Source organism: Lithobates pipiens, unplaced genomic scaffold, assembly GCF_037356315.1.
Source record: "Lithobates pipiens isolate NorthernLeopardFrog02 unplaced genomic scaffold, aLitPip1_a1.2 Scaffold_8, whole genome shotgun sequence".
NCBI lineage: Eukaryota > Metazoa > Chordata > Amphibia > Anura > Ranidae > Lithobates > Lithobates pipiens.
The window spans coordinates 283,743,329-283,771,094 of NW_027507903.1; the positions used below are offsets into that span (position 1 = coordinate 283,743,329).

Consider the following 27,766-nt stretch of genomic DNA (forward strand, 5'->3'; position numbering starts at 1 on the left):
CAATTCTGGCAGCGCTCATACATCTATTTCCCAAAGACAACCTCTGGATATGACGCTGAACACGTGCACTCAACTTCTTTGGTCAACCATGGGGAGGCCTGTTCTGAGTGGAACCTGTCCTGTTAAACCACTGTATGCTCTTGGCCACTGTGCTGCAGCTCAGTTTCAGGGTCTTGGCAATCTTCTTATAGCCTAGGCCATCTTTATGTAGCCAAAGAAATAAGGGAAAATATGTGAAAGCAACCTGGCTGCCAACACTGCTATAGACAAACAGCATATACAATAGTTGAAACAGAAAAAGTGTGGCGCTTAGGTTGCAATAACAACACATGTGTATCTTAGATACCTGTGACTATAAAGTCTCAACAAATAAACAAAGGGAATTAGATGAACCACAAATGATGTGAATAAAAAAACACAATTACATTCAGAATAGTCTATCAGGTGAACACTCTTTGCACTCTTCTAAGTGTATAGTGCAAATCAATATCTAAATGTGTAGTACAATTAGAAAGTGAAAATCCAGCCTCTGGTGTGACGTTTAGAGGAATAGAAAGATGACACCACCAATGTAGTAAAGGAAGGAGGCTTAACGGATGACGTGGACTTGAAGGGGCTTACGCTTCTCAAGTCAGACAAGCCTGTTGGTTACCATAAACCCAAATGAGGATAATAACAGGTCCTATATTTTATCTCCCGGGGAACCCCAAACCATCTATTCATCGGTAATGACCATCATAAGATATTCAATCATCAGACGGGAATAAGAAGCTCGGGTACCATAAACAATGCAAATAAAAGACTAGCATAGCGTGATACCGTTTGACAGGTTGTTTATTTAAAATAAATTACAAACTGAACACTCACATTTCAGTCGATCATTTAGAGCGTGAATCAAAACAGTGATGTCTGTAAGGGGGTCCACCCAACGCTTTTCGACGACACAGTCGTCATGGGGATGATGACTGTGTAGTCGAAATGCGTTGGATTTCATTTCAAATTAATTTGGGTACAGTGTTGCATTATCGAGTAATTGTCAGTCAGATTATCACTAACACTGAAAAATGCCTGATATTAGAGGTATTATAGAGGTATTATAGAGGTATTATAGCCTGGCACTCAAAAATCCCATAATCCATTTTAACCCATCACCATCAATTTGTTGCTGTTGTTCTCTTCATTCATTTAAATCTTATTGATAAATACTACGTCTAGAGTGTTTACATTTATGATCGCTGTGATTGGTCATCATAGAGCTCACAAGGTAAATTCTAATAAAGTGACGCGCCACTATTACTATACATATTATGTGAAAAAATACACATGCATGCTCAAAAGTAAATATTAAAACTATCCCAATATAATAAACCCCTACAGTATAATCCTTTGTATTAAGTAAATGTGAAAAACGTATCCAAATTAAATTATCCTGTGTGCTAGAAAATTAATACTAAAACGGTCCCAATAGAATTATTCTCCAGTACAGTATTTTCCTACGTAATATATAAAAATTACCCCAATCCATAAATAATACAAATATGATCCTATGTGCAAAAAATATTATGTAACAATATCCCAAATGTGACTTGTAGATACAAATATGAACAAACTTAAAAATATATTCTGTGTATGTATGAATCAGCACATGCTTTAATGTAATAAAGTCCATGAAATAAGTTCAATATACATATATCCGTGCAATTACGAGCTCCATTCTTGTTACACTTACACAGGTGTGTCACACTTGATCTCCTACCATCCACACTATGCTCTCAACTCCTTTTTTGACCTATGCATTGGGGCAAATCCAACCTTCCACTTTAGGGGGTAATGAACCTTGTTCCTCCACTTTACTGCTCACAGTCCAGAAGAAAACCATTTCTACCTTGCTTCAAATTTACCTAACTTCATAGGTATTATTTGTAACCTTAGAGCCCAGAGTAATAGCCTTTTCACCCCTCTTTCCTCTGCTTCCGAAGAGGTCCAATTACCCACTTGGCGCCCATACTACGTCTATTGACGTCATGGGCTTTCGGTGGTTATATCTGAATGATGCCTGAGGCCACAGACATCATTCAGATATCGGCATTTTCAGCCGGCAATTCCCTGCACCATAAGAACGATCATAGCGGCTGTTCCGCCGCTTGATCGTTCTTACGGGAGGGGCGCCGCCGCCCTCCCGTGCTTGTACCGACTCACCGCTTCCATCGGTGAGTCGGTCACAGGATCCGCCGGCCCCTGCAAGTTACCATAGAGATTTCCGGCAGACCAGATCATCCCCGGAGTCTCTATGATCGTTCGGATGCCGGGCGCGATGTTATGACGTCACGCCCGGCCTCTGTATTCAAATTAACGGCGCCGATCTGGCTAGGAAGCCAGGATCGTTTTTTTTTTTTATTGTTCCCAGCCTAGAGCTGAGATATGGGGTCCTATTGACCCCATATCTCACTGTAAATATGTCAGATCGTGCCATATTCCTATTACAAGGGATGTTTACATTCCTTGTAATAGGAATAAAAGTCATCAATTTTTTTTTTCTTTTAAGTGTCAAACTAAAAAAATTTAAATTAAATTAACAAAAAAAAAAAGTAAAGCGCCCCTGTCCCCGTAAACTCGTACACAGAAGCGAACGCATATGTAAGTCCCACCCACATATGAAAACTGTGCTCAAACCACACATGTGAGGTATCGCCACGAACGTTAGAGCAAGAGCAATAATTCTAGCTCTAGACCTCCTCTGTAACCCAAAACATGTAACCAGTAAAAAAAATTAAAATGTTGCCTATGGGGACTTAAAAAAAAACAAAGTTTGGTGCCATTCCACGAGCGTGTGCAATTTTGAAGCGTGACATGTTGGGTATCTATTTACTCGGTGTATCCTCCTCTTTCACATTATGCAAAAAAATTGGGCTAACTTTACTGTTTTTTTTTTTTTTTTAAGCATGAAACTGTTTGTTTTTTTTTCTGAAAAAAAACGTGTTCGAAAAATTGCTGCGCACATACCGTGGGAGATAAAAAGTTGCAACAACCTCCATTGTATTCTCTAGGGTCTTTGCTAAAAAATATATAATGTTTGGGGGTTCTATGTAATTTTCTTGCAAAAAAAATTGGAATTTTACATGTAGGAGAGAAATGTCAGAATTGGCCTGGGCGCAAAGTGGTTAAATAAGACCTAAAACCATCATCTTTCCATCAAAATCAACTCTCCTTCATAAAAAAAAAAATTATAGAACAACTCACATTTTCAAGTGCACTCAATTGGGTACACCACAGATTAAAGCTTAAAGGAGAAGTCCAGTCTAAGCTCGTTTTGGCTGGTCTTCTCCAATTAGTTTTGCACTCCTGTGACCCATTTTTAGCAGAGAGCCAACTGAAGTCCGCTCTCATCACAGGAATCAATCCAGGCAGTGCGTCATCCCGACTCTGGGAGTTTGGATCCGCCAGGTGCCTAGACTGATGCCCTTCTCAACCTCTCAGCCATTTAGAGTCAGAGACTGCTGCTCTCTGCCCTTCCACAGCTCATCGCTCCAGTGAGCGTGGAGGAGCAGAGCAGGAGAGCTGCTGATTGACAATCAGCAGCTCTCTGCTGAGGGAGCTGTGAGAACTGAGCCATCGGTGATGTTTGATCGCTCAGTTCTCAGTGTAGAGCCACCAGGGGACAGTTGCAGCATCGGGCCGATGCTACATCCACTGAGGTAAGTATAATAGAGGAAAAAACCCCGACACCCGTACTTCTCTTAAGTATTGCCCCCTTAGGATTTGCATGTATTGGCAGCACTGCTAGTCTTGGTGCCTGCCTTAGTTCATGGATAGTCCTATATTGTCCCCAGCTCTGCTCTATTCATTGCATCACAGGTCACATGACTTCTTCAGGGCCAGTATTCATGTAGCATAAAGGTAAATATGTGTTCAATAGATATAGAGCAGTTCAATCCCATAAGATATAATAACTGACTGGTGACATACTATATATGCTTAAAGGAACATGACAGTCCAATACTAGCAGGAGAGAACTAATGTAGCTTGGGCCCAACAGTGAGGAAAACTCCAGCGGTAAAAAGATGAAAAGAGGGGATTTTTTGCCCGAGGGCGCTTACCACTCCAGGATAGTGGATGCTGCAAACGCCGTGTAGGTGAACTCTTAGTTTCCTCATGTTCATTGCTGCAATGGTCTGGTATGTAGTAGTTGCGTGCTGAACATTTAACCAAATGTTTGGTATGTTTTGCTACGGAGGCCCATAGGTGATATGGAGCAGGCTTCTCCAATCATTCCATGTGGACGTGGCGAGACGATGTTGCGTCACCCACTTGTTGGAGCGCATGGTGGGGTGGGGATGGCGCTGCCTACGTTAACACGTTTCGCACATGTGACCATGCATTTCGTCAGGAGGTGCGACGTAAGTTGTCTTAGTTGTTTTAAAGGGGCATATGCCCAATCAGCATAGATTACGTCAGAGTTCATTTAAGGGCCATCTTATGGTGACAGATCATATTGCAGTAATTAAAAAGACAATGTAAAGAAGGGGAAAGGGACTGGATGTTGCATAACAGTATCAATCATCCTACATAATTGTATCGCATCAACACAGGACAAAGTCTCATATCTGGGACATTCAAGAATGGCCTGGTAGTACCAATTATTTTTAATTATTAAAGGGATTGTAAAGGTATTTTTTTTTTTCTTAAAATAACAAACATGTTATACTTACCTCCACTGTGCAGCTCGTTTTGCACAGAGTGGCCCCGAACCTGCTCTTCTGGGGTCCCTCGGCGGCTGTCTCTGCTTCTTCCCGCAGGTACTTCTCACGTTCATGCGAGCTCCCTCGCATGGTGAGAAGCACCTGCAGGCGCGCTCCCGTGATACAGCCGGCGGCTATAGCCTCTCGCTGTATCACACGGCCCCGCCCCCCGGCGCTCCGCGTCAGTGGATGTGATTGACAGCAGTGCGAGCCAATGGCTGCGCTGCCTTCAATCCATCCACTCCAGCCAATCAGCGGCCAGGCTGAGTGGTGAAGAGGAAGTCGGGGGCAAGCGCAGGACTTTCAAGGGGTGAGGTAAGTAAAACGGGGGGGCTGGGGGGGCCGGCATTGTCAGATGTTTTTTCACCTTAATGCATAGAATGCATTAAGGTGAAAAAACATTTACCTTTACAACCCCTTTAATTGTTTCTTAGCTATGACTGCTGGATTTATGCTTCTAATATTGATTAACTTATTTTTCTTGAGCTAAGGCTTAAGAAAGATCTTGAGATTAAGCTCATTGTTCAAGCCTTTAGGTTGCAAAGTATTTAATCTGAATATCTATGATTTTTCTTTCCTGAGTAATACTATTTCATAATTGCCTCTGCGGTCTGTTCAATTTAGAGCAAAAAAACCCTCAACTTCCAGGCCAGTAGATTGCCCACCATGATATTCAGTGAAGTGTTGAGCTAACAGTATATCTTCTTTTTTGCTTGATACTCTTAAGATGTTCACCGAATCTGATCCGAAGATGGCGTTTGGTTTTGCCAAGATAACATTTTTGGCATGGGCACTCCAATATATAGAGAACCAGCATTGTAACACAGTTAATAAAGGTTTAATCTCGTATATGTGCATTCTTTCAGAGTCTATGAACACCTGGGTACATTCAACATAGCTACACATCCCACAGTGTCTGCAGGGGTGCATTCCTTTCAGCCTTGGTAGATTTGTGAGCCAATATCTATTTTGTGGACAAATTAACTCAGACTGGACAAGTGTATCATTTCGATTTCTGGCTCTTTTTGCCACCATATGTGATCTAAGCCAACGATGGCTTCCATAACTTTGGGGCGTACAAGTACAGTGCCTTGCAAAAGCATTTTTCGTGTTTTGTTGCCTCACAACCTGGAATTAACATGGATTGTTTGAGGATTTGCATCATTTAATTTACAGAACATGCTCACAACTTTGAAGATGCGTTTTTTTTTTTTTTTTTTTTTGTGAAGCAAACAACAAATGGGACAAAATAACAGAAGTGTGCATAACTATTCACCCCCCCTAAAGTCAATACTTTGTAGAGCCACCTTTTGCGGCTATCACAGCTCCAAGTTGCTTTGGATAAGTCTCTATGAGCTTGTCACATCTTACCACTGGGATTTTTAACCATTCCTCCTTGCAAAACTGCTCTAGCTGCTTCAAGTTGGATGGTTTGTGCTTGTGAACAGCAATCTTTAAGTCTGACCACATATTTTCTATTGGATTGAGGTCTGGGCTTTGACTAGGCCATTCCAACACATTTACATGTTTCCCCTTAAAACACTTAAGTGTTGCTTTAGCAGTGTGTTTGAGGCCATTGTCCTGCTGGAAGGTGAACCCCCCGTCCTAGCCTCAAATCACACACAGAGTGGTACAGGTTTTGCTCAAGGATATCCCTGTATTTAGCACCATCCATCTTTTCCCCCAACTCTGACCAGTTTCCCAGTCCCGACTTCTGAAAAACATCCCCACAGCATGACGCTGCCACCACAATGTTTCACTGTGGGGATGGTGTTCTTTGGGTGATGTGATATGTTGTGTTTGCGCCAGACAAAGCGTTTTCTTTCATGGCCAAAAAGTTTAACTTTAGTCTCATCAGACCAGAGCACCTTCCTCCATACATTTTGGGAGTCTCCCACATGCCTTTTCACAAACTCAAAACATGCCATTTTGTTTTTTGCTGAAAGTATGGGCTTTCTTCTGTCCACTCTGCCATAAAGCACAACTCTATGGAGCATATGGCTTATTGTCGTCCTATGTACAGATAATCAAGTCTCTGCTGTGGAACTCTGATGCTCCCCCAGGGTTGCCTTAGGTCTCTGTGCTGCTCTCTGATTAATACCCTCCTTACCCAATCCATGAGTTTTGGTGTGCGGCCCTCGATTGACAGGTTTGCTGTTGTGCCATGATCTTTCCATTTGGTTATGATAGATTTGATGGTGCTCTTAGGGATCATCAAAGATTTGGATATTTTTTTATAACCTAACCCTGACTTGTACTTCTCAACAACCTTACTTGTTTGAGAGTTCCTTGGTCTTCATGGCAGTGTTTGGTTAGTGGTGCCTCTTGCTTAGGTGTTGCAGCCTTTGGGGCCTTTTAAAAAGGTGTGTATATGTAATGACAGATCATGTGTCACTTAGATTGCACACAGGTGGACATAATTTCACAAATTATTTGACTCTTGAAGGTAATTGGTTGCACCATAGCTTTTTATTGGCTTCATAGCAAAGGGGGTGAATACATACGCACATGCCAATTATAATTTTTTTTTATTTCTGCAAAATAGTTTTATGTATATATTTTTAAAATTTTACTTCACCAACTTAGACTATTGTGTTCTGATCCATCACATATAATTCAGATTACAAAAAACATTGAACTAAAAGCTGTAATGTAACAAAATAGGTAAAAAGCCAGGGGGGTGAATACTTTTGCAAGCCACTGTATGTGCCAGTGATCCTTCAAGATATTACCAATCTGATCCCATTGTGCACCATACTGTGTTATGAGTCTTACAGGTCTCTCTAGGGTATCTGTCGCCCCATCTTGAGTCACCAATAATTCAGCTCTACATTTTTTCCCAGCGTTCCCCTACTTATGTTGGTAGTCTTCCTTGGTGGAACAGTTCCTCCTGATCCTGAGGAACTTCCCCACTGGGATCTCTCAAATGAGCGGTCCTGGGTGGTGGCTATCTGCAGAGAGGAGGGTATTATCCGCAGTCTTCTTCCTATAGATCTTAGTTACCAGTTTGCCCCTCTCCAATCTGATAGATCAAGGAAGGAGATCTCAAAGGGGTCTACTACGTAGGTCAGGTGTATGTTACAGTGTTGTGGCCTAGTTCCTCCATAAATTACCATATTTTTCGGACTATAAGACGCACTTTTTTCCCCCAGAAATATGGGGGAAAATGTGCCTGCGTCTTATGGTGCGAATATACGTTTGGCAACCCCCCCCATCGTCATACGCAGCTTCGGCCTAGCTCCGGAGTGGCGGCCATCTTGGTGCAGCCGTCGGCTTTTTACAATGTGATCGCTCCATCAAATGACGGAGCGATCACTTGTAAACAAACTGGTATCATGATGACGCCGGTTTCTCTCTCCCCTCTGTGTACAGATCTGTACAGTGAAGGGGAGAGATCAGATGGCAGCAGCGATGTGGGCTGTATCTGTAGTGCCCACAGCGCTGCTCTGTGACAAGTGCAGTCACAGTCACCCCTCCATACTCTGCCATACCCTGCCAATATTCTGCAATACTCTGCCATACCCTGCCGTACCCTGCCAATACCCTGCCGTACCCTGCCAATACCCTGCCGTACCCTGCCAATACTCTGACAATATTTTCTATGGTCACTGCATTTTCTATGGTAATGGTCAATCTGCATTTCATGGGCACTGGAAAATATTTTAGTAGACCATTTGGTTCAGAATATTTTTTTTTGTTTTGTTTTCAACCTCTAAAATCTAGGTGCGTCTTATGGTCCGGTGCATCTTATGGAGCGAAAAATACGGTACATCAGCTCAATCCTGGATCCTTCCCAGACCATCAAGACGTGTCAGTCTAAGTACCTCAGCCAAGTGGAGGCGTGGCCAAGGTACATCGATGAGGCATAGACCATCTCCTCCTCCCACCAGCCTAGATGAAGGCAGGCATAGGCGGGTACCCATGGGGCACCCATGGAGGTGCCCTGTACCTGCTAGTAATTAAGTCCCAGGAATTGAAAGAAGTTATTCTTTAATGCTAGGTCGAGGAGCTCAATAATAAACGACTCCAATAACAGTCAGTTATCATTATATCTTACGAGAATGAACTGCTCTATATCTATTGAACAAATATTTACCTTTATTCTACATGAATACTGGTAAACTGTGAGCTCCTTGTATTTGCTAAATGCTGGTATGTGCATGCTGCATAATTAATCTCAGATACCCCTATTTATCAGCCCTGTGTGATAAATACATCTGTGAGTACAACCTACACAATTATCACACAAGTCCCAACCATGGACATGCAAGGTGTATATTGTGGTACTTTGAAAGATTCATGACTACTATTACACATTGGACTTATTTTGGAAATCAGCACCAACTCCTTCCTAGAAGGCCTTGTATGAAAGTGTTTGTGTGGGGCCCGGGGTGTGGTGCATTATTGTGACAACGTTGTCATTTTTTGTGTTTTTAATTGGATGCACTGGGGGGTTTCCGTTATTAAGGTAATAATATACCTATGGTGGATCTAATCATTGATTTTTCTACTCTCAATAAAGTATTTACTAATTTTTGCTGGACTGTTGTTGATCCTCCTCACTGCTATCTTTTTGCAGACATTCCTTTGTCCTTTCAATTCTTTTTACAAATGTATCCCTAGCATTGGAGGTATCCCATCAACTTGAAGAATCGGTGATAACAAAATCAATTATTTCCAAATTTTGGAAATTGGATCCCATACCTGTTTGTATCTATATACTCTGACTCTGTACATTGTGCCTGTAATCTGAGCCATCTAATGACAGTTCAGAATATAGTCATTCACAGGCACACTGTTGGTCTGTGAGTGTTTTCCAAAGTGCCGTTTATAAACTGTCCACCACTCCACCATTTTTCAAAAGTGCAGCGGTAGAGAAGTGGTTAAGATAAAACTCTTGACAAAATGTTCAGCTAATAATTAAATAAAAAAATCTTTTACTTAGATCTGATTTTTGTTTTTAAAAGCACAATTTGGAACAAAAAAATAGTTCTTCATAAAATGTTCATCAGCTTATACAACAAAAATGAATTCCCTAAATGGAACAGATAATGAGTAATCAATTTGTGCTTTTACACACAGGTTTATTTGACATGGCCTGTTCCTAACTGTGCAGAGGGATGTCCAGGATCTTGGATTAAAGATGGTTATTGTGACAAAGCTTGCAATAACTCTGCATGTGACTGGGATGGAGGTGATTGCCTTGGTAAGTTCCTTCTTTGTTACATCTCCTTCACAGATTCTAAAATGAAATACATTTGATATGTTTTTCATCCTTAAGACATTTGTCAATAATTATGAACTATAAACACCTTGTCAGATATATTTTTGCAGAAACATTTTTTAACAGAAAATAGTTGAATGAATTCGCAAAATGAAACACAGTTTACATCAATGTAGACAAAATCCAAGATAGGTGGCACAGTAGATATACGCGTAAAGGACAGTGTCAAGTGTTACATAAATTATAAGGCTTTCAGCATTCTCTAGGTCATCCAGAAAGGTTTACAAGCACAATCCATATCAAGTATCACGGACTTAAATAGGAAGAAAAGCTATAAATGTTCGCCCAGGAGAAAAAAAAAGAGGACAGGGGATGGGGGAAGGAGCAGAGCAAGGGAGATAAGGGGGCACAAAAAGGAGATTGGGGATGGGGGGGTGGTATGTGGGGAAGGGAAGAGAATGGGAGGAGATCATCAAGTGTTTTCTAATTAATCCCAGTCCTGGGTGTCAAGCCAGGTCGACCAAACCTTGTCTAATTTCTTGAGACAATTCCTACTCACATACATTATCTTGTATAAGGGTAAAACTGAGTTAATAGCCTTCCCCCAGGTAGACACAGTCGGAGGCGTAGGAGATTTCCAGTCCATTTCACATCTATTTCTTTGGCAGAAATCATAGAGGGCACATAGGTAGATAAACGGTCCTACCTGCTCCTCCTCTGTGAGTTTAGGGATATCTCCCCGCTAATGCATATGCAAAAAGAAAACAGGATTTTTGTACTAGCTGTAAAATCATTTTCTTCAAGTTCCTTGTGGAACATGGGTCCCACGGCTCTGAATTTATGGCTTTACATTCCGCACTGCTTTCTTACAGTTTCCAAAGCCTCCTGTAGATGGCAGTATAACTCAAATATCTATGAATTCTGTGTCCCTCAATTAAAGAAAAATAATTTTACAGTTTTTCTGTGAGGCATGCAACATTTGGAATAATTGTATAACTAAAGGTGAAAATTTTTTGAGTTTCGGAGTGGAGAGTGATTAGAACATCTGTCAGGTTTTTTTTTTTCTGCTGTCTGTGCCCCTGTTAGGGAGATTCACCCTCTCTATTTTTTCTGTTTACCCTTATGATCAAAAGTGAAAGTAAAAGAAAATCCCAATCTTTTGTTTTTTGATTTACACCAGAACAGTAATACAGGGGGAAATTTCCATTCAAGAGACTAATTCTCACTTTGTCGGGATCTCCTGTTTTGACTATGGGACAGAAAGTGAGGGGAAATCTCCCCAATGGTACACAGACAGCAATAAACTGCCAGGAGTTATAACTTTTCTCTACTCTATCCGAAATGAAAAAATAAAGTTTTGTCTTTAGCTTTTCTTTAACAGAAAATTGTCCCTTGATAGTTTATGGCAGACAACAGTTGTTTAACCACTTCAATACAGGGCACTTTCACCCCCTTCCTTCCCAGCCCAATTTTCAGCTTTCAGCGCTCTAGCGCTTTCAGTGACAATTGCGCGGTCATGCTACACTGTACCCAAATGAAATTGTTATCATTTTGTTCGCACAAATAGAGCTTTATTTTGGCGTTATTTATTCACGACTCCGTTTTTTTTTTTTTGCGATATAAGCGCAAAAAATGCGGAAATTTGGGAAAAAAACAATATTTTCATTTTTCTATTTGAAAAGAAATCCAATAAAATCTAATTTTGTCATAAATTTAAGCCAAAATGTATTCTGCTACATGTTTTTGGTAAAAAAATTCCGTTAAGTGTATAATAATTGGTTTGTGTGATCACGGACATATGTACGCAATGATCATGTACATATGTGTGCAGGTGATCACGTACATATGTGTGCAGATAATCATTGGGACATGTGATTTTAGTGGGACATATGTGGGGGACATGTTTTTATTATTAGGGACATGTGTTTTTATTATTTGGGGACATGTATGTTTTGGGGACATGTGTGTTTTGGGGACATATGTGGGGACTGTGTTTGTACTGTGTGGTGTGTTGTGTGTTTACACTACACTGATGATCAGTGAGTAAAAAGCTGTAAAAAGCAGCCCATACTCACTGATCATCAGCCGGCTGCAGCGTTCTGCTCTCCTCTCCTCAGCGGTGACTTCCGTGTGAGGAGAGGAGAGCCGATTGCCTAGCAACCGGCTGTTTGTTTACATCACATGACGGCCGTGATTGGACACGGCCGTCATGTGATCAGGAGGGCCAATCACAGAGCCCTCCTGCCGATCTGAGATGTGCCGTGTCCGGGTGACACGAGCACATCGGGATCGCGCCGCTGCGCGGGCGCGCGCGATCCCGCTACTCCTGAAGGACGTTCCTGAACGTCCTATCAGGAGTAGACGGCTCCCACCCGGCCGTATATATGCATTGGCCGGGTGGGAAGTGGTTAATGATGTGAGTAAGCAAATGTATATGCCAATTTGAAACGTCTTTATATTTAGATCATTGTAGCTTCTTTTATGTAGACCTGTTATGATTTGTTAAAGAATAATTTTTTTTCCCACTCCTATAGGTAACACAGCAGCTGGTCGTTTTGCACCAGCCCTTGCTGGAGGAAGTATTCTCAATGGACAAGCCTGGCAGCCTGGAGTGGGAATAGGTGGTGTTTCTTATTGTAATCAAGGCTGTGCTAATTCTTGGCTTGCTGACAAGTTCTGCGACCAAGCCTGCAATGTTCTTAACTGTGGATTTGACGCTGGCGATTGTGGACAAGGTGAAGTAGATTAAAGTGTTTTTGCCGTTTCAGGAATTCTTAGGAAACATTAAGGCAGGGGTTGACAAATTTGCTTGGAATCTAGGAGCCAGCTTAAAAAGTTAGGCGCCAGGTCCGTGACGGCGATCCGGACCTGTCCCTGGCCTGACATGGAGACGAGTGAGGGGAAGATAGCAGCGCCGTCGCCGCCCCCCCCCCCCCCCCCCCCCGTCTCCAAGTCATTGCCCATAGCTCTTAGAGGGACATTTTATTTATTTTTTTCAAATGACAATTTTTTTTTTCAATTGCATTTTAGTGTAAATATGAGATCCGAGGTCTCTCTGACCCCAGATCTCATATTTAAGAGGACCTGTCATGCTTTTTCTATTACAAGGGATTTTTTCATTCCTTGTAATAAGAATAAAAGTGACACAACATTTTTTTTAAAAGAACAGTGGAAAAAAAAAAAAGTTAAAATAAGCAGAAAAAATAATAATTTTTAAACGCGCCCTGTCCTGCCTGCATATAAAATCGGTGTTCGAACCACACATAGGAGGTAGCGCCGTGATCGGTAGAGCGAGAGCAATAATTCTAGCCCCAGACCTCCTCTGTAACTCAAAACGTGCAACCTGTAGAATTTTTTTAAACGTCGCCTATGGAGATTTTAAAGGGTAAAAGTTTGTCGCCATTCCATGAGCGGGTGCAATTTTGAAGCGTGACATGTTGGGTATCAATTTACTCGGCGTAACATTATCTTTCACAATATAAAAAATAATTGGGCTAACTTTACTGTTGTCTTATTTTTTTATTAACTAAATAATTTTTCCCCAACAAAAGTGCGCTTGTAAGTCCGCTGCACAAATACGGTGTGACAGACAGTATTGCAACAACCACCATTTTATTCTCTAGGGTGTTAGAATAAAAAATATATATAATGTTTAGGGGGTTCTAAATAAAGGGAAGAAGAGGCAGGTAATATAAAACAGGCAGAGGAAGAAAAGCTTCATTAGCATTGCTGGTTTGTCATACCAACGGCGACCACAAGAGGGCGCCAGATTCCATAAGGAATCATAGGACCGCAGAAGGCCTCAAAGCCGCGGCCTAAATTTTCGGCCGCCGGCGGAACGGCCCGACGCGATCACACTGGGGGGGTCCACAGAGACAGGATACCCCCAGCTGTGCTGCCCCAGGCGCGAGGTCGCTATTTCTAGTCGCCAATGCGACCTGGCGCCCGGGTTTTGTCGAGCCCTGCATTAAGGGCTCATGCGCACTGCATCTCAAAGAAATGGCTCCTACAGGCTTTTGCGCATTTTTGACCTCTCCTTTTTTTTCTGCTTCAAAACTCCCCTCCATGTTAGCCAGTGTGTATAAGCACACTATGTTATTTTCAGAAGTTTACAGACATACGCTCTTATAGGCAGAAAAAAACCCCCATCAATGTACAATGTACAAAAAAGATAAAATTAGCTGGGGGGGGGTTTGTGAAAAAATAAACGCTTATGTTCAGAAAAGCTCGAAGAAGCTCAATAAAAAAACACGTTAAAGTGGCCAAAAAAGCGCAAGTTTTTACGCAAAGCAATAAAAGCTCAGATGCCTGTAAAAGCAGCATTTTTTTTTTTTTTTGAGCTGCAGTGTGCATGAGCTCTAACATAGAGCTGGTATGTGTTACAAAACATATGGAAACATTCCATAAGGCAGTCAAAAGTCTAATAACCCAGAATGAACAATTAGATATTCAGTCCTTGAAATGTCAAGTAAGAGAACATTTTTGATTGTTTGCTATGGGTTACTGCACTTTCTGTATTGTAAATATGTTCTTTATTGAATAAGTGTGTTGAAATGTATCTCTAGGCTATTCTTTAAGTGGTTTATGTCTGTTATGCCCCAGGGGATATATTTTTGCAGTGAATGAATACATACAAAATCCATCAAATACATCTTGCCAGCAAGAGTATCTAAAAAATCATAATACAAATAAAATAAAAAAGCCCCATTGTGCACACTACTCCACATTTCAGCTCTTAGCATGAAAGCACTAAGGTCTGCTGTGGAATAAGGAAATTGAGGTACAATACGCTGTTTAAATTTCATGTTTACCTGTAGTTGGGCTTTAAATAAAAATCCTGTGGTGAAGAAGTATCATTGTTGTCCTCTCCTTCAGAAAGTATTTGTTCTTTTGTTGTCATGCAAGTCCACTAGCTTAGTACTTTGTAAGTCACTGACTCAGATCAAATATGTAGACTAGTTCTGAGTTCTGACTTCACCCTGATTTTCCAGGTTGGCATGCTTGTTCCATGTCATTGAGCCTATACTACTTACATCCATTTTGCTTTTTTAGAATCCCTTTAAACACCATGGTGAATATTATTGAGAGATGCTAAATACTAACCCTTATCTTTGAATATTTAAATTTGTTTCCCTACTCTAGCATATCATTGTTAGGGCATACCGTGGAATTGGTTATATGGTTTCTGCTGAAGGTAAGAGAATTTTTTAGGCAGAGCCACTGATTAGCCACCTGTACCTTGATCATTTTAAAAGGGATCACATGACCAGTTCCTCATCATAGGTCATGTGGCCTATGCCTAAGAAAAGAATCTTTTGCATTATAGTGCTTTGAACATGTCTGTTTTGATCCCTGATGACAAATTTGGTTCTGAACCATGGAAGTTGGTTGAAATTTGCATTAGGATTCAGGACTCATAGTGCTTAGTAGGAACAAAATCCTGATGCAGTTATGAGGTGCTTGCTTTTGTATACACTTAACCGCTTTTTTATTCATTCTATGACTTTAGGTAAATTTATTCACTTGATTGTGCAAAACCTTTATCCCTAATATTGATAAAATGAACCTGTGTATTTTATTTGCAGATCACCTTGGAGAGTTATATAAGATAAACTTGCTCCAGAACCAGACCCATTATGTTGTTCCTAAAGGGGAAAGTATGCCCTACTTCAGCTTTGCTGACATAGCTAAGAAAGCAGTGGAGGGCAGCTATAGTGAAAACCCAATTATTCGCCATGCTTCTATTGCCAATAAATGGAAAACTGTTCATCTGATCATGTATTCTGGAATGAACGCTACTGTTATTAATTTTAACCTCACCTTTCATGATCAGAATGACAAAGAGTTTAAAATGCAGATTTTCATAGATGTCGACACAAACGAAGAACAAAAACTTAATATTACACCATCTTTACAAGGAAAGAGGGATATAGTAAGCACAACGCTTACCCCAGAGGCAGAAATGCTGTTTGAGGACATTCCTGAAGAAGACAGGTTCCCAAAGCTCAAGAAGGAGAGACCAGCCAAAGAACAAGATGAAGAAATCCATATACCATATATGAATGTATCCGCTCTTCCAAACGATATACAGCTGGCCCTACAGGATCTTGACCTGAAGCTTAGCAAAGGTGACATCACATGGAAAGGGTACAACATGTCAAAAGTGGCTTTACTTAAACAATTTGGCAGCATCAAGCCACAAATGGAGCAAGCTTTAAATGCCACCAAACAGGACGTCAATATCGCACACATATCTAAAAGCAAAATGGTAACCGAAAACAAGGCTTATTCTAAGAAAATTACCTTTAAATCAAGAGAACTAGGGGGTGAAAATGGGAAATCTACCATGAACAAGGAATCCCAGCTCAAGTTCAGTGCCCTGGGCTTTAAGGTTTCCAGATTGCCTGGAGATGTAAACAACCAAGAACCTGAAATATCTAAGGAAGACAGGTTTGTTCAAGGAAGGAAACTCCACAGTTATCAGCCGGTTTATGAAGGATTCTTACCATGGGAAAGAAGAAAGTATTTTAAGGACCTCTTTGATGTAAGTAACAATTTCTGGTGGCATAGTCACAATTTGCTATGATATTTGAATTATATTGATTTTTGTATTTCCCTTCACTCACTTATTTTTTATTATTTTTTATTTTTTAGTAGTGTAGGGGAAGACCCTGTTAGGTTTTTACTGCTGTTTGTGCTCCTGTTGCTGATTTTTTGCCTCACATCCTGTCTGGTAAAATCATTGTCACCATAAAATTAACTGATGATAAATCTGACAGGATTTCTTATCAAGAGAAAAATAGTTTTACCTGAACTTACACTGGTGTGCACAGGTTGAAACAGTTGGTATAAAATGATGTTAAAGCGGAGCTCCACCCTAAAGTGGAGCTTCCGCTTATTGGAACCCTCCCCCCCCTCCGGCGCCACAATTGGCACCTTTCAGGGGGGAGGGGGGTGCAGGTACCTGTACAGTACGGGTATCTGCACCCACTTCCGGCATAGATATCTGCAGAAGCTGCGCCCCTTTCCGCAGAATCTACCCCCCTTTCCGAAGGTCCCCTGCTGTCTGCTGGGAAACACACGGATCCCAGAGACAGCGGGGACCATCCTTATTGCGCAGCGTGACTCGCGCATGCGCAGTAGGGAACCGGGAAATGAAGCCGCAAGGCTCCACTTCCTGATTCCCATACCCAAGATGGCGGCGGCAGCACCCGAGAGACGATCGAGAGATCGGCTTCGGGTGCCGACATCGCGGGCACGCTGGGCGGGTAAGTGTCATCATTTTAAAAGTCAGCAGCTGCAGTATTTGTAGCTGCTGGCTTTTAAAAAAAATAAACGGCGGACTCCCGCTTTAATACAATATATCCTAATAATATCTCAATGTTACATCCTTGTCGACAATAAATGCAGTAACTATAATAGTAGACCTTCTAATTAAAAGGTCTGACATGAGTCCACATTGTCCAGATCTACTAACTAGAATCTTAATGTTCTATTCTAAGTAGGACAGAGTCATCCTCTTTTTAACTAGATGCTATAAATATCATAAGGCACTACTTTAAAATTAGTTGTAAACCCCTACACACAGTGCATTTGGAAAGTATTCATAGTGCTTCACTTTTTTCATATTTTATAGCCTTATTCCAAAATGGATTAAATTCATGATTATCCTCAAAATTCTACAAACAATATCCCATAATGACAATGGGAAAGAAGTTTGTTTGAAATCTTTGCAAATGTATTAAAAATAAAAAACAAAATAAAAAAAATCACATGTACATAATTATTCACAGCCTTTGCTCAATACTTTGTGGAAGCACTTTTGACACCAATTACAGCCTCGGGTCTTTTTGAGAATGATACTACAAGCTTGGCACATCTATTTTTAGGCAGTTTCTCCCATTCTTTGCAGGACCTCTCAAGCTACATCAGGTTGGATGGGTCCAGAGCGCGCTGGAACAGGTTTTCATCAAGGATGTCTCTGTACATTGCTGCATTCATCTTTCCCTCGATCCTGACTAGTCTTTCAGTTCTTGCCACTAAAAAACATCCAACAGCATGATGTTGCCACCACCATGCTTCACTGTAGGGATGGGATGGTATTGGCCAGGTGATGAGCAGTGCTTGATTTCCTCTAGACATGACACTTGCCATTCAGGCCAAAGAGTTCAATCTTTGTTTCATCAGACTAATGAATTTTGTTTCTCATGGTTTGAGTCCTTCAGGTGTCTTTTGGCAAACTCCAGGCAGCTGTCATGTGCCTTTTACTGAGGAGTGGCTTCCATCTGGCCTTTCTAACATACAGGCCTGATTGGTGGAGTGCTGCAGAGATGATTGTTCTTCTGTAACTTTCTCCTCTCTCCACAGAGAAATGCTGGAGGTCTGTCAGAGTGACCTTCGGGTTCTTGGTCATCTCCCTGACTAATAAGGCCATTCTCCCCCCGATTGCTCAGTTTGGCCGTGCGGACTGCTCCAGGAAGAGTCCTGATGGTTCCAAACTTCTTCAATTTACGGATGATGGAGGCCACTGTGCTCAATGTGGCCTTCAATGTTGCAGAAATGTTTCTGTAACCTTCCCCAGATCTGTACCTTAATACAATCCTGTCTTGGAGGTCTACAGACAATTCCTTGGACTTCATGGCTTGGTTTGCATTCTGACGTGTGTGCCTTTCTGAATCATGTTCAATCAACTGAATTCACCACAGGTGGATTCCAATCCAGTTGTAGAAACATCTCAAGGATGTTCAGTGGAAACAGGATGCACCCGAGCTGAGTTTTAAGTGTCATGGCAAAGGCTGTGAATACTTACGTACATGTGATATTTTTTTTTTTTTTTTAAATTTGCAAAGCTTTTAAACAAACTTTTTCATTTGTCATTATGGGGTAATGGATTTGAGCCATGCTTGGGCAGGCTGAATGTACTTAAGTTGATCGATCCAGCCTGCCGGATTTTACATGTGATTGATAGCGGCTGTCACATGTTTTAGGAATTAAGCAAAAATTTAATAAGTTGTGATGTGTTTGCTTTCAGATAGTATATGGTCTGGGGGAGAATTTTGCAAACTTTGTAAGCTGTAAGTTAAAAATGTTAACCTTCCAGGTTTATCGAGTAATTAGCTTTTTTACAGTTTTGCGTACCTTCAATTTTCACCATTTCACAAAAAAGGACACTTTAAAATGTACCAATATGCACTAGTATACTCAATATAGTTTTCACTTTTATGTTGTGTTTGTGCCTGCTAATAACAGTAGCATCTTTTTTTAAAATTCTACTAGCCCTTTACTTTCAGAAAATGGATTGGGGGGGGGGGGGGGGGCTGTGTTTGCAAACTCTGAAGGGAAAAATTGCAAAAATGGTCTGGCCAACTGAATTTAACCTGTTAAGGACTGCCGCACGCAAACATACTGAGGCAGGGTGGCTCTTCTCTGCGAAATCACGTACCTTTTAAACAATAAGAGAGAAAAAAATAATTTTAAAAAACAAGCGCGCTCCCACTATTTCTCTCACCTCGGCGCTAAATGGTTTAAAAGCTCAATGTAAAAAGAAAAGGAAAAAATAATAATAGACAAATGGACAGGTTTACACCTGAGACAGCAGCTACTTAAAAAATATACATAAACATAGACAAATTGATTATTAATAATTCACACTTTACAGAGGTAAATGATGAAAACAATAATAATCCAAGCAGCGCTTCTATCAGTTCTGTGTCATCAACACAATAACTTTTTCTATATTAAGACATAACATGTGAATAACCAGAATAATTTGATCAGTAAGATTAATCGATCAGACTCAAATAATCAGTCCAACAATTCCAGTGCTCTGAATGCAACAGAAGATTTAAGGAAGTGAATAAGTCCAAAGCAAAGGGGGCCGCAGTGAGTGACTCCAGTGAGAAATGGTAGAAAACTAGGTGCACTTCACACTAATTCCTCCACACGGTGCTCCACACTCCCACAGGGGGTTAAACTCACCAGAAATTCCTCAAGAAAGAACCTTATCAGCACAACCACTTCAGATTATACGATCCCGTCTTCCAATAGTATAAAGACAGTGATTCTATGTGTTGGACGTACACATTCACTTCATATTACACCTCCATACGTCAGCAGCAGCAGCAGCACATGGAAAAAGATAAGCTCCACATCGAGTAGATCTTCTCAAATTTTCAATTTATTCACATTTAAAAACAGTATCTCATTTGGCAGATGCAGTGAACATTCAGCATTCTCCACAATAAAAGTCTCCAAGCATAGCTGATACTTGTGGCAGATCACACAAACAGATGGCAGACACTTGACACCACCAGCCCTATTCAGCTGTTTACTTTAGCCAGGCAAATACCTGAATCACTGTGTGTACTTGTAACAGGGCTTCTATTCCTTCGTTTGTGTATTGTCCCAGTAACAGCCTGCATAAGCATCACTTCCGGTCGCCGTACAGCCAATCCCTGACCGGTTTCGTCATTCGACTTTGTCAAAGGGGCGTGGCTTAACGGCGCGGCGTTCCGGATTTAAATATCACATAATCCCGCCCTCTACATGGCTATCAGCGAATCAGACCACCCAGACCCTCTAACCTATCAGAAACAAGGGTGGGCGGAGACTGCATTTGCCATCAGGCTATGGATCTTCTGTATAGAGAGACACAAAAGCTCTCCATGCAATATAAACTTAGCAAATATATCTATATGCCATATTTCTTTTCATTGATGATGGAAAGTCACTGAAAGTCAGACTTTTAACAGATCTTAGTATAACATTCATCATATAATTAAACCTCACTAGAATATTTTAAAATGTTCCAAAACACTAATGCACATTTACCTACGGTGACACAAAACAGGAAGAAGGAAAAAAGAGAGAGCACCTGTACGTAATTTTGTGCACTGGGTTTGGAGCTTGCGCTGCCGGGCCCGCTGATCGTTCTCAGGAGAGGCAGAACAGTGGTTTGCATATGTAAACAAGGCAGACCGCCGTTCTATGTGAGGGGAAGATGGAGATCGTGTGTTTCTGCTAAGCCCAAACTCAGATCTCGGTCTTCCTCCAGTCAAAGAATTGCCCATGCAGTTAGAAAGCACTCCCTAGGAGCACACTTGATGATAACCCCTTCCCTGTCGGTTCGGTGTCATTAGTACAGTGACAGTGTTTTTATATATATATATATATATATATATATATATATATATATATATATATATATATATATATATATATATATAGCACTGATCACTGTATTGGTGTCACTGGTCCCCAAAAATTGACGATTTGTCTGCCACAATGTCACAGTCCTGCTAAAAATAGCTGATGGCCATTACCAGTAACAAAAATAAAAATAAATAAAAATTCCATAAATATATCCCATAGTTTGTAGATGCTATAACTTTTGCGCAAACCAATCAATATAGGCTTATTTGGATTTTTTATACCCAAAATATGTAGCAGAATACATATTGGCCTAAATTGATGAACAAATTAGATTTTAAAAAAATATATTTTTTTATTGGATATGTAAAAAAGTAAAAAAAATAATTTGTTTCAAAATTGTTTGTCTTGTTTTTGTTTATAGTGCAAAAAAAACAAAACGCAGAGGTGATCAAATACCACCAAAAAAAAGCTATATTTGTGGGGAAAAAAAGGACATCAATTTTATTTGGGTGTAGCGTCGCACAACCGAACAATTCTCAGTTAAAGCAATGCTGTGCCGTATCACAAAAATGGCCTTGTCATGAGGGGGGGGGGGGGGGGGGGGGGGTAAACCTTTCTGGGGCTGAAGTGGTTAAAAGTGAGGTGCAGGGTCTGGAGGTAAGAGTGTTAAGGCACACTGTGGGGCACAAAATAATGATAGCTATAATATATGGTTAAAGTGGAGCTCCACCCAAAAGGGGGAAGTTCCACTTTAAGGCCTCCTTTCCAGCTCCTGTTTGTGTAACTGCACTTTTGGGGAGGAGGAAGAGTGGGTACCCGATTTTCACAGGTATCCGCTCCCCCTTCTGCTTCCCATCGCCTAAGGCAGTGATGGCAAACCTTGGCACCCCAGATGTTTTGGAATTACATTTCCCATGATGCTCAACTACACGGCAGAGTGCATAAGCATCATGGAAAATGTAGATCCAAAACATCTGGGGTGCCAAGGTTCGCCATCGTGGCCTAAGGTGACTGGAATGGAAGTCGTTGCTCCCCCCCCCCCCCCCCAAAGTCTTCGGGGACACATGACAGGTCCCAGAAGACTTCTGGACCAGTCAGAGAGCGCAGTGGGCACCTGGCTGTGAAGCCGCAAGCTGTCACACCCATAGTAAACATCGCCGCCGAGGGAGGACACAGGGTGAAAACAGCTGGGGTGAGTACATTGCTGGATCGTGGGACAGGTAAGTGGCTGTTTATTAAAAATCAGCAGCTACACTTTTGGTAGCTGCTGACTTTTAATAAACACAAAAATTTACTGGAAATTTGCTTTAAAGAGGAACTGAACTGAACTCTGTTCCCAAAAAGAAAGGTAAACAGAAAGCAAATCACTGATCATGAGTATTGCCTGTAGCTGATCTTTTCCACATTACCAAGCGTTTTTATATATATGTATGTATGTATGTATGTATGTATATATATATATATATATATATATATATATATATATATATATATATATATATATATATATATATATATATATATATATATAAAAAAGATATACACACACACGGCTAGTTGGTCCTGTATGGTAACCTAAGTGCTCTTGTGATTGATTACATTGTCAGATGAGAAACCATGTAAAACCATCTATTAATCATTCTGTCTTTCAGGAGAGAGATGCTCTACTCAGTGAACTTTCTTATATCACCAATGGTAAGAAAGTTGGCAGAAAACTTCAAGACACATTTGCTGATTCCCTCCGTCATGTGAATAAACTCCTTAATGGTAAATTTGGCTTCACGTCTCGGAAAGTTCCTGCTCACATGCCACACATGATTGACCGTATCGTAATGCAAGAACTTCAGGATTTGTAAGTATACTTGTCACCAGGTGGCTGGCTCATATGAAGTGCCCCCTCCCCTCTCTTGACAGCTTGTCTTTCCTTTTGAAGTTGTAGCCAGCATTCTAAATACCACAATAATTATGTTCCCTATACATCACTATGCTCACACGATAATGTAAAATATATTATTTTGGGGTGATGTTTTGCACTTTTAGTAGCTATCACAGCAAGCTGATTTTTATTTTATTTTTTTTATCCGACCATGCAACTAGAATAAGTATTCAGTGTATATTTATGTATGTATGTGTATATATAGGCAGTGTGGATCAGTGGTTACCATTTCTGCTTTAGAGCTCTAGGGAAATTGGTTTGAATCCCACCTGCAACACTGCCTACATGGAGTTTAAAACTTACAAAAGCTTTATATAGTCATAAACCAATCCTGTGTATCCTAACGCACCAAAGGCCACTGAGATGATAAAAATGTAACCTTTATTTTAATAATCTAAAAGTTTGTTTCATAACCATAAATGTAAATTCCTCTAGGGTGAGGTAACAATCTATTATACTTGTTTTATCTCCAAGTAACATAAATCTATATAGATGTCAACTTGTATAGCAAACAATCAATATGTATGGGTCACGATAGCAGCGTCTCAGTATCACCCCCATATGGTACTATCAAATGCATACCCAAAATTTTTGTAAGGTATATAACTGGGTATACTTACCAGTATGGTCTTAGAGGAGGCAGATGGTAGCTATCACTGTTCACCTGTCCCACCATAAATTTTTCACGGTGGGACAAGTGAACAGTGATACCCGCCATCTGCATCCTCAATTTTTCATGGTAGGACAGGTAAACAGTGACAGCTGCTATCCGCATCCTTTATTTTTCATGGTGGGACAGGTAAACAGTGATAGCCACTATCCGCCTCCTCTATTTTTCATGGTTGGATAGGTAAACAGTGATAGCCGCCATGTGCATCTTCTAAGACCATACTGGTAAGTATGCCCAGTTATATATATCTTACAGTTGTTTTGGGTATACATATGATAGTACCATATGGTATATGATATTGAGATATTGCGATCATTGTGTTCCACACATATTGATTGTTTACTATACAAGACATCTATTTAGATTTATGTTACTTTGAGGTACCTAAAACAAGTATAATATATTTAATGTTACCTCACCCTATAAGAATTTACATTTATGGTCATGAAACATACTTTTAGATTATTGAAATAAAGGTAACATTTTCGTTGGGATACGCACCCTTATCCAGTTTATATCTACATGGAGTTTATAGGTTCTCCTAGGGATGCTCTGGTTTTCTCTTGCACTCCAACAACATGTTGGTAGGCTATTTGGCTCCTGTCTAAAGCGAGACAGGACCTTAGATTGCAAGCTCCTTAAGGGACTGATTTCAATGTACAATGTACATATTTGTTAACCGCTGCGTTAATTGTTGGTGCTATATAGATACCTGTAGTAGATAGATACTCCTGATATATTTAGGAAGAACTTAACCACTTCAATACAGGGCACTTTTACCTTTTACCCTTCCTGGCCAGGCCAATTTTCAGGTTTCAGTGCTGTCGCAATTTGTATGACAATTGCGCAGTCATGCAACACTGTACCCATATGAAACTTTTATAATTTTATTTCACACGAATAGAGCTTTCTTTTGGTGTTATTTAACCACTTAAGCCTGGAAGGATTTGCCCCCTTAATGACCAGGCCATTTTTTGCGATACGGCATTGCGGCGCTTTAAATGAAAACTGCGCGGTCGTGCGACATTGTACCCAAATAAAATTGACTTCCTTTTTTCCTACAAATAGAGCTTTCTTTTGGTGGTATTTGGTCACCTCTGCAGTGTTTATTTTTTGTGCTATAAACAAAAAAAGAGCGACAATTTTGAAAAAAAAAATGCAATATTTTTTATTTTTTGCTATAATAAATATCCCCAAATTTAAAATAAATAAAAATTCTACATATTCTTGGTAATAAAGAAAATTGCAATAAGCGTATATTGATTGGTTTGCACAAAAGTTATAGTGTCTACAAACTATGGGAAAGATTTATGGCATTTTTATTATTATTATTTTTTTACTAGTAATGACGGCGATCGGACTCTTTTGACACATTTTTGGGACCATTGACATTTTTACAGCAATCGGTGCTATAAATATGCACTGATTACTGTGCAAATGTCACTGGTAGTGAAGGGGTTAATGCTAGGGGGTGATCAAGGGGTTAAATGTGTGTTTTAACTGTATGGGGATAGGACTGAGTAGGAGAGGAGCCATATCAGTGTTCCTAATTAGGAACAAATGACATGACTCTTCTCCTCTGAGGCCGGTGGATCGTGCCTGCTGGCCACACACATTGGGTCCCCTGCCATGCGGCGGCGTGCGCGCGCCCTCTGCTGGTCGAAAAAGGGAAGGGTGTACCCACACATGATTTTGTCCAGGAGAGCCATCGTGCTGCAGTATACCGGCGTGAGCCGATTAGGAACCGGTTAGTACTAGCAAAAGAGTTTTGTATCGATTCCTGTCTTAAACAGAATAATTAACTTGATATAATTGTTATATAAATTACCTCGAGTGCAACAGAACATCTACGTGCTGTAAATAACAAACCTAACTTTCCATCATCAGTTTTCACCTTTTGCACACTTAACGGTACAGCTATTTATTAGCAGCCATTAAAAAAAAAAAAATAATAACATTTTAAAAGGTGTTGACTTGATTCAGGTATGCATCTCTTTGTTGTGACATGGGTTGTTATCTTATTATCTGTGCAGGTTTCCACCAGAATTTGATAAGACATCTGCCCATAAAGTGCGTCACTCAGAAGATATGCAGTTTGCCTTTTCCTTTTTTTACTATCTGATGAGTGCCATACAGCCGCTAAATATCTCCCAAATATTCTATGAAGTTGACACTGATGGCTCAGGAGTATTGTCTGACAGGGAGATTCGGACGCTAGCGACAAGAATAAATCAATTGCCACTGAGTTTACAGGTATATCATTAAAGATATTGCTGTTAAAGTTTCTACATGATGATAATTTTCATGCACCCAATTCGTGGAAGAACCCAGCCTACATGTTATTGTACAGCTTAATCAAAATATCTATAATGGATAGATGATGTGCACATATATACACTCATTGGCCACTTTTATTAGGTCCACCTGTTCAATTGCTTGGTAACACAAATTGCAAATCAGCCAATCACATGGCAGCAACTCAATGCATTTAGGCATCTAGACATGGTAAAGGCAAAGTTCAAACCGAGCATCAGAATGGGGAAGAAACGTGGAATGGTTGTTGGTGCCAGATGGGCTGGTGTGAGTATTTCAAAAACTGCTGATCTACTGGAATTTTCACACACAACCATCTTTAGAGTTTAGAGAGAATGGTCCAAAAAAGAGAAAATATCCAGTGTGCTGCCGTTGTGTGGATGAAAATACCTTGTTGAGGTCAAAGGAAAATGGACAGATCTAGTTCGAGATGATAGAAAGTAAACACTCATTACAACCAAGATGTGCAGGATACCATTTCTGAACACACAACACATCGAACCTTGAAGCAGGTGGGCTACAGCAGCAGAAGACCACACCTGGTGTCACTCCTGTCGGCTAAGAACAGGAAATGGAGGCTATAATTCACACAAGCATACCAAAGTTGGACAATAGAAGATTGGAAAAACGCTGCCTGGTCTGATGAGTCCTGGTTTCAGCCATGACATTCAGATGGTAGAGTCAGAATTTGGCATAAACAACATGAAATCATGGATCCATCCTGCCTTGTATCAACAGTTCAGGCTGGTGGTGCAGTGTTGTGGGGGATATTTGCTGGGCACACTTTGGGCCCCTTAATACCAATTGAGCATCATTTAAATGCCAGGACCTACCGGAGTATTGTTGCTTACCATGTCCATCCCTTTATCACTACAGTATACTCCTTTTTTGATGGCTACTTCCAGCAGGATATGTACCAAGTCACAAAGCTCAAATCATCTCCAACTGGTTTCTTGAACATGACAATGAGATCACTGTACTCCAATGGCCTCCACAGTCACCAGATCTCAAGCCAACAGAGCACCTTTGGGATGTGATGGAAGGGAGATTCTTATCATGGACATGCAGCCGACAAGTCAGCAGCAACTGTGTGATGCTATCATTTCAATATGGACCAAAATTCTCTGAGGAATGTTACTTGTTGAATCTATGCCATGAAGAATTAAGGCAATTCTGAAGACAAAAGGGAGTCCAACCCGGTACTAGTAAGGTGTACCTAATAAAGTGGCTGAGTGAGTTTATACTGTATAATAATGTGACATCCTGTATCTAGTGTGGCTCATAGTGTACTCTTTAAAGGGTTTTCCACCTTTCAACATGTAAACCATTTGCAAATGCTAAAGACAGCTGATCGTCAGGTATGAGAACAGTCCACATGATGGGATGGAGGGGTTTCACAAATGGAAAATCCTTTTTACAAGTATAGATTTCAAGACTGTATGCAAACACTACCCCTTCAAAATATACTGGCAAGTGTCAAGCTTCTGTGGAGCAGTGTTTGTTTGACAGATGATACATAAAAATAAGAAGGCACTCCCTGGATTATAAGGGACGTCTGAAGGATGCTTTCATTAACAAATAAATGTAACGCTGCGCTAAAGCATGCTACACCATACAAGTCGGTATACTGGATAATCCAGGTATCTGCACCCACTTCCGGGCAGACCCCCGCAGACGCCCCCCCCCGTTGTGTTCTGGGAAACACACAGTTCCCAGAGACACAGTGGGGGACC

General features: G+C 40.7%; 1 protein-coding gene across 1 annotated transcript in view; it reads left to right on the top strand.

Moving 5' to 3' along the window:
* Positions 1–27,766, top strand: part of GNPTAB (N-acetylglucosamine-1-phosphate transferase subunits alpha and beta) — a 144,535-nt gene that overhangs the window by 89,164 nt on the left and 27,605 nt on the right. The window contains exons 11-15 of the mRNA XM_077472213.1: positions 9,822–9,945; positions 12,498–12,698; positions 15,549–16,507; positions 22,767–22,966; positions 25,754–25,973. Of these exons, the coding sequence (XP_077328339.1) occupies positions 9,822–9,945; positions 12,498–12,698; positions 15,549–16,507; positions 22,767–22,966; positions 25,754–25,973 (1,704 nt within the window). The remainder of the gene's footprint in view (positions 1–9,821; positions 9,946–12,497; positions 12,699–15,548; positions 16,508–22,766; positions 22,967–25,753; positions 25,974–27,766) is intronic.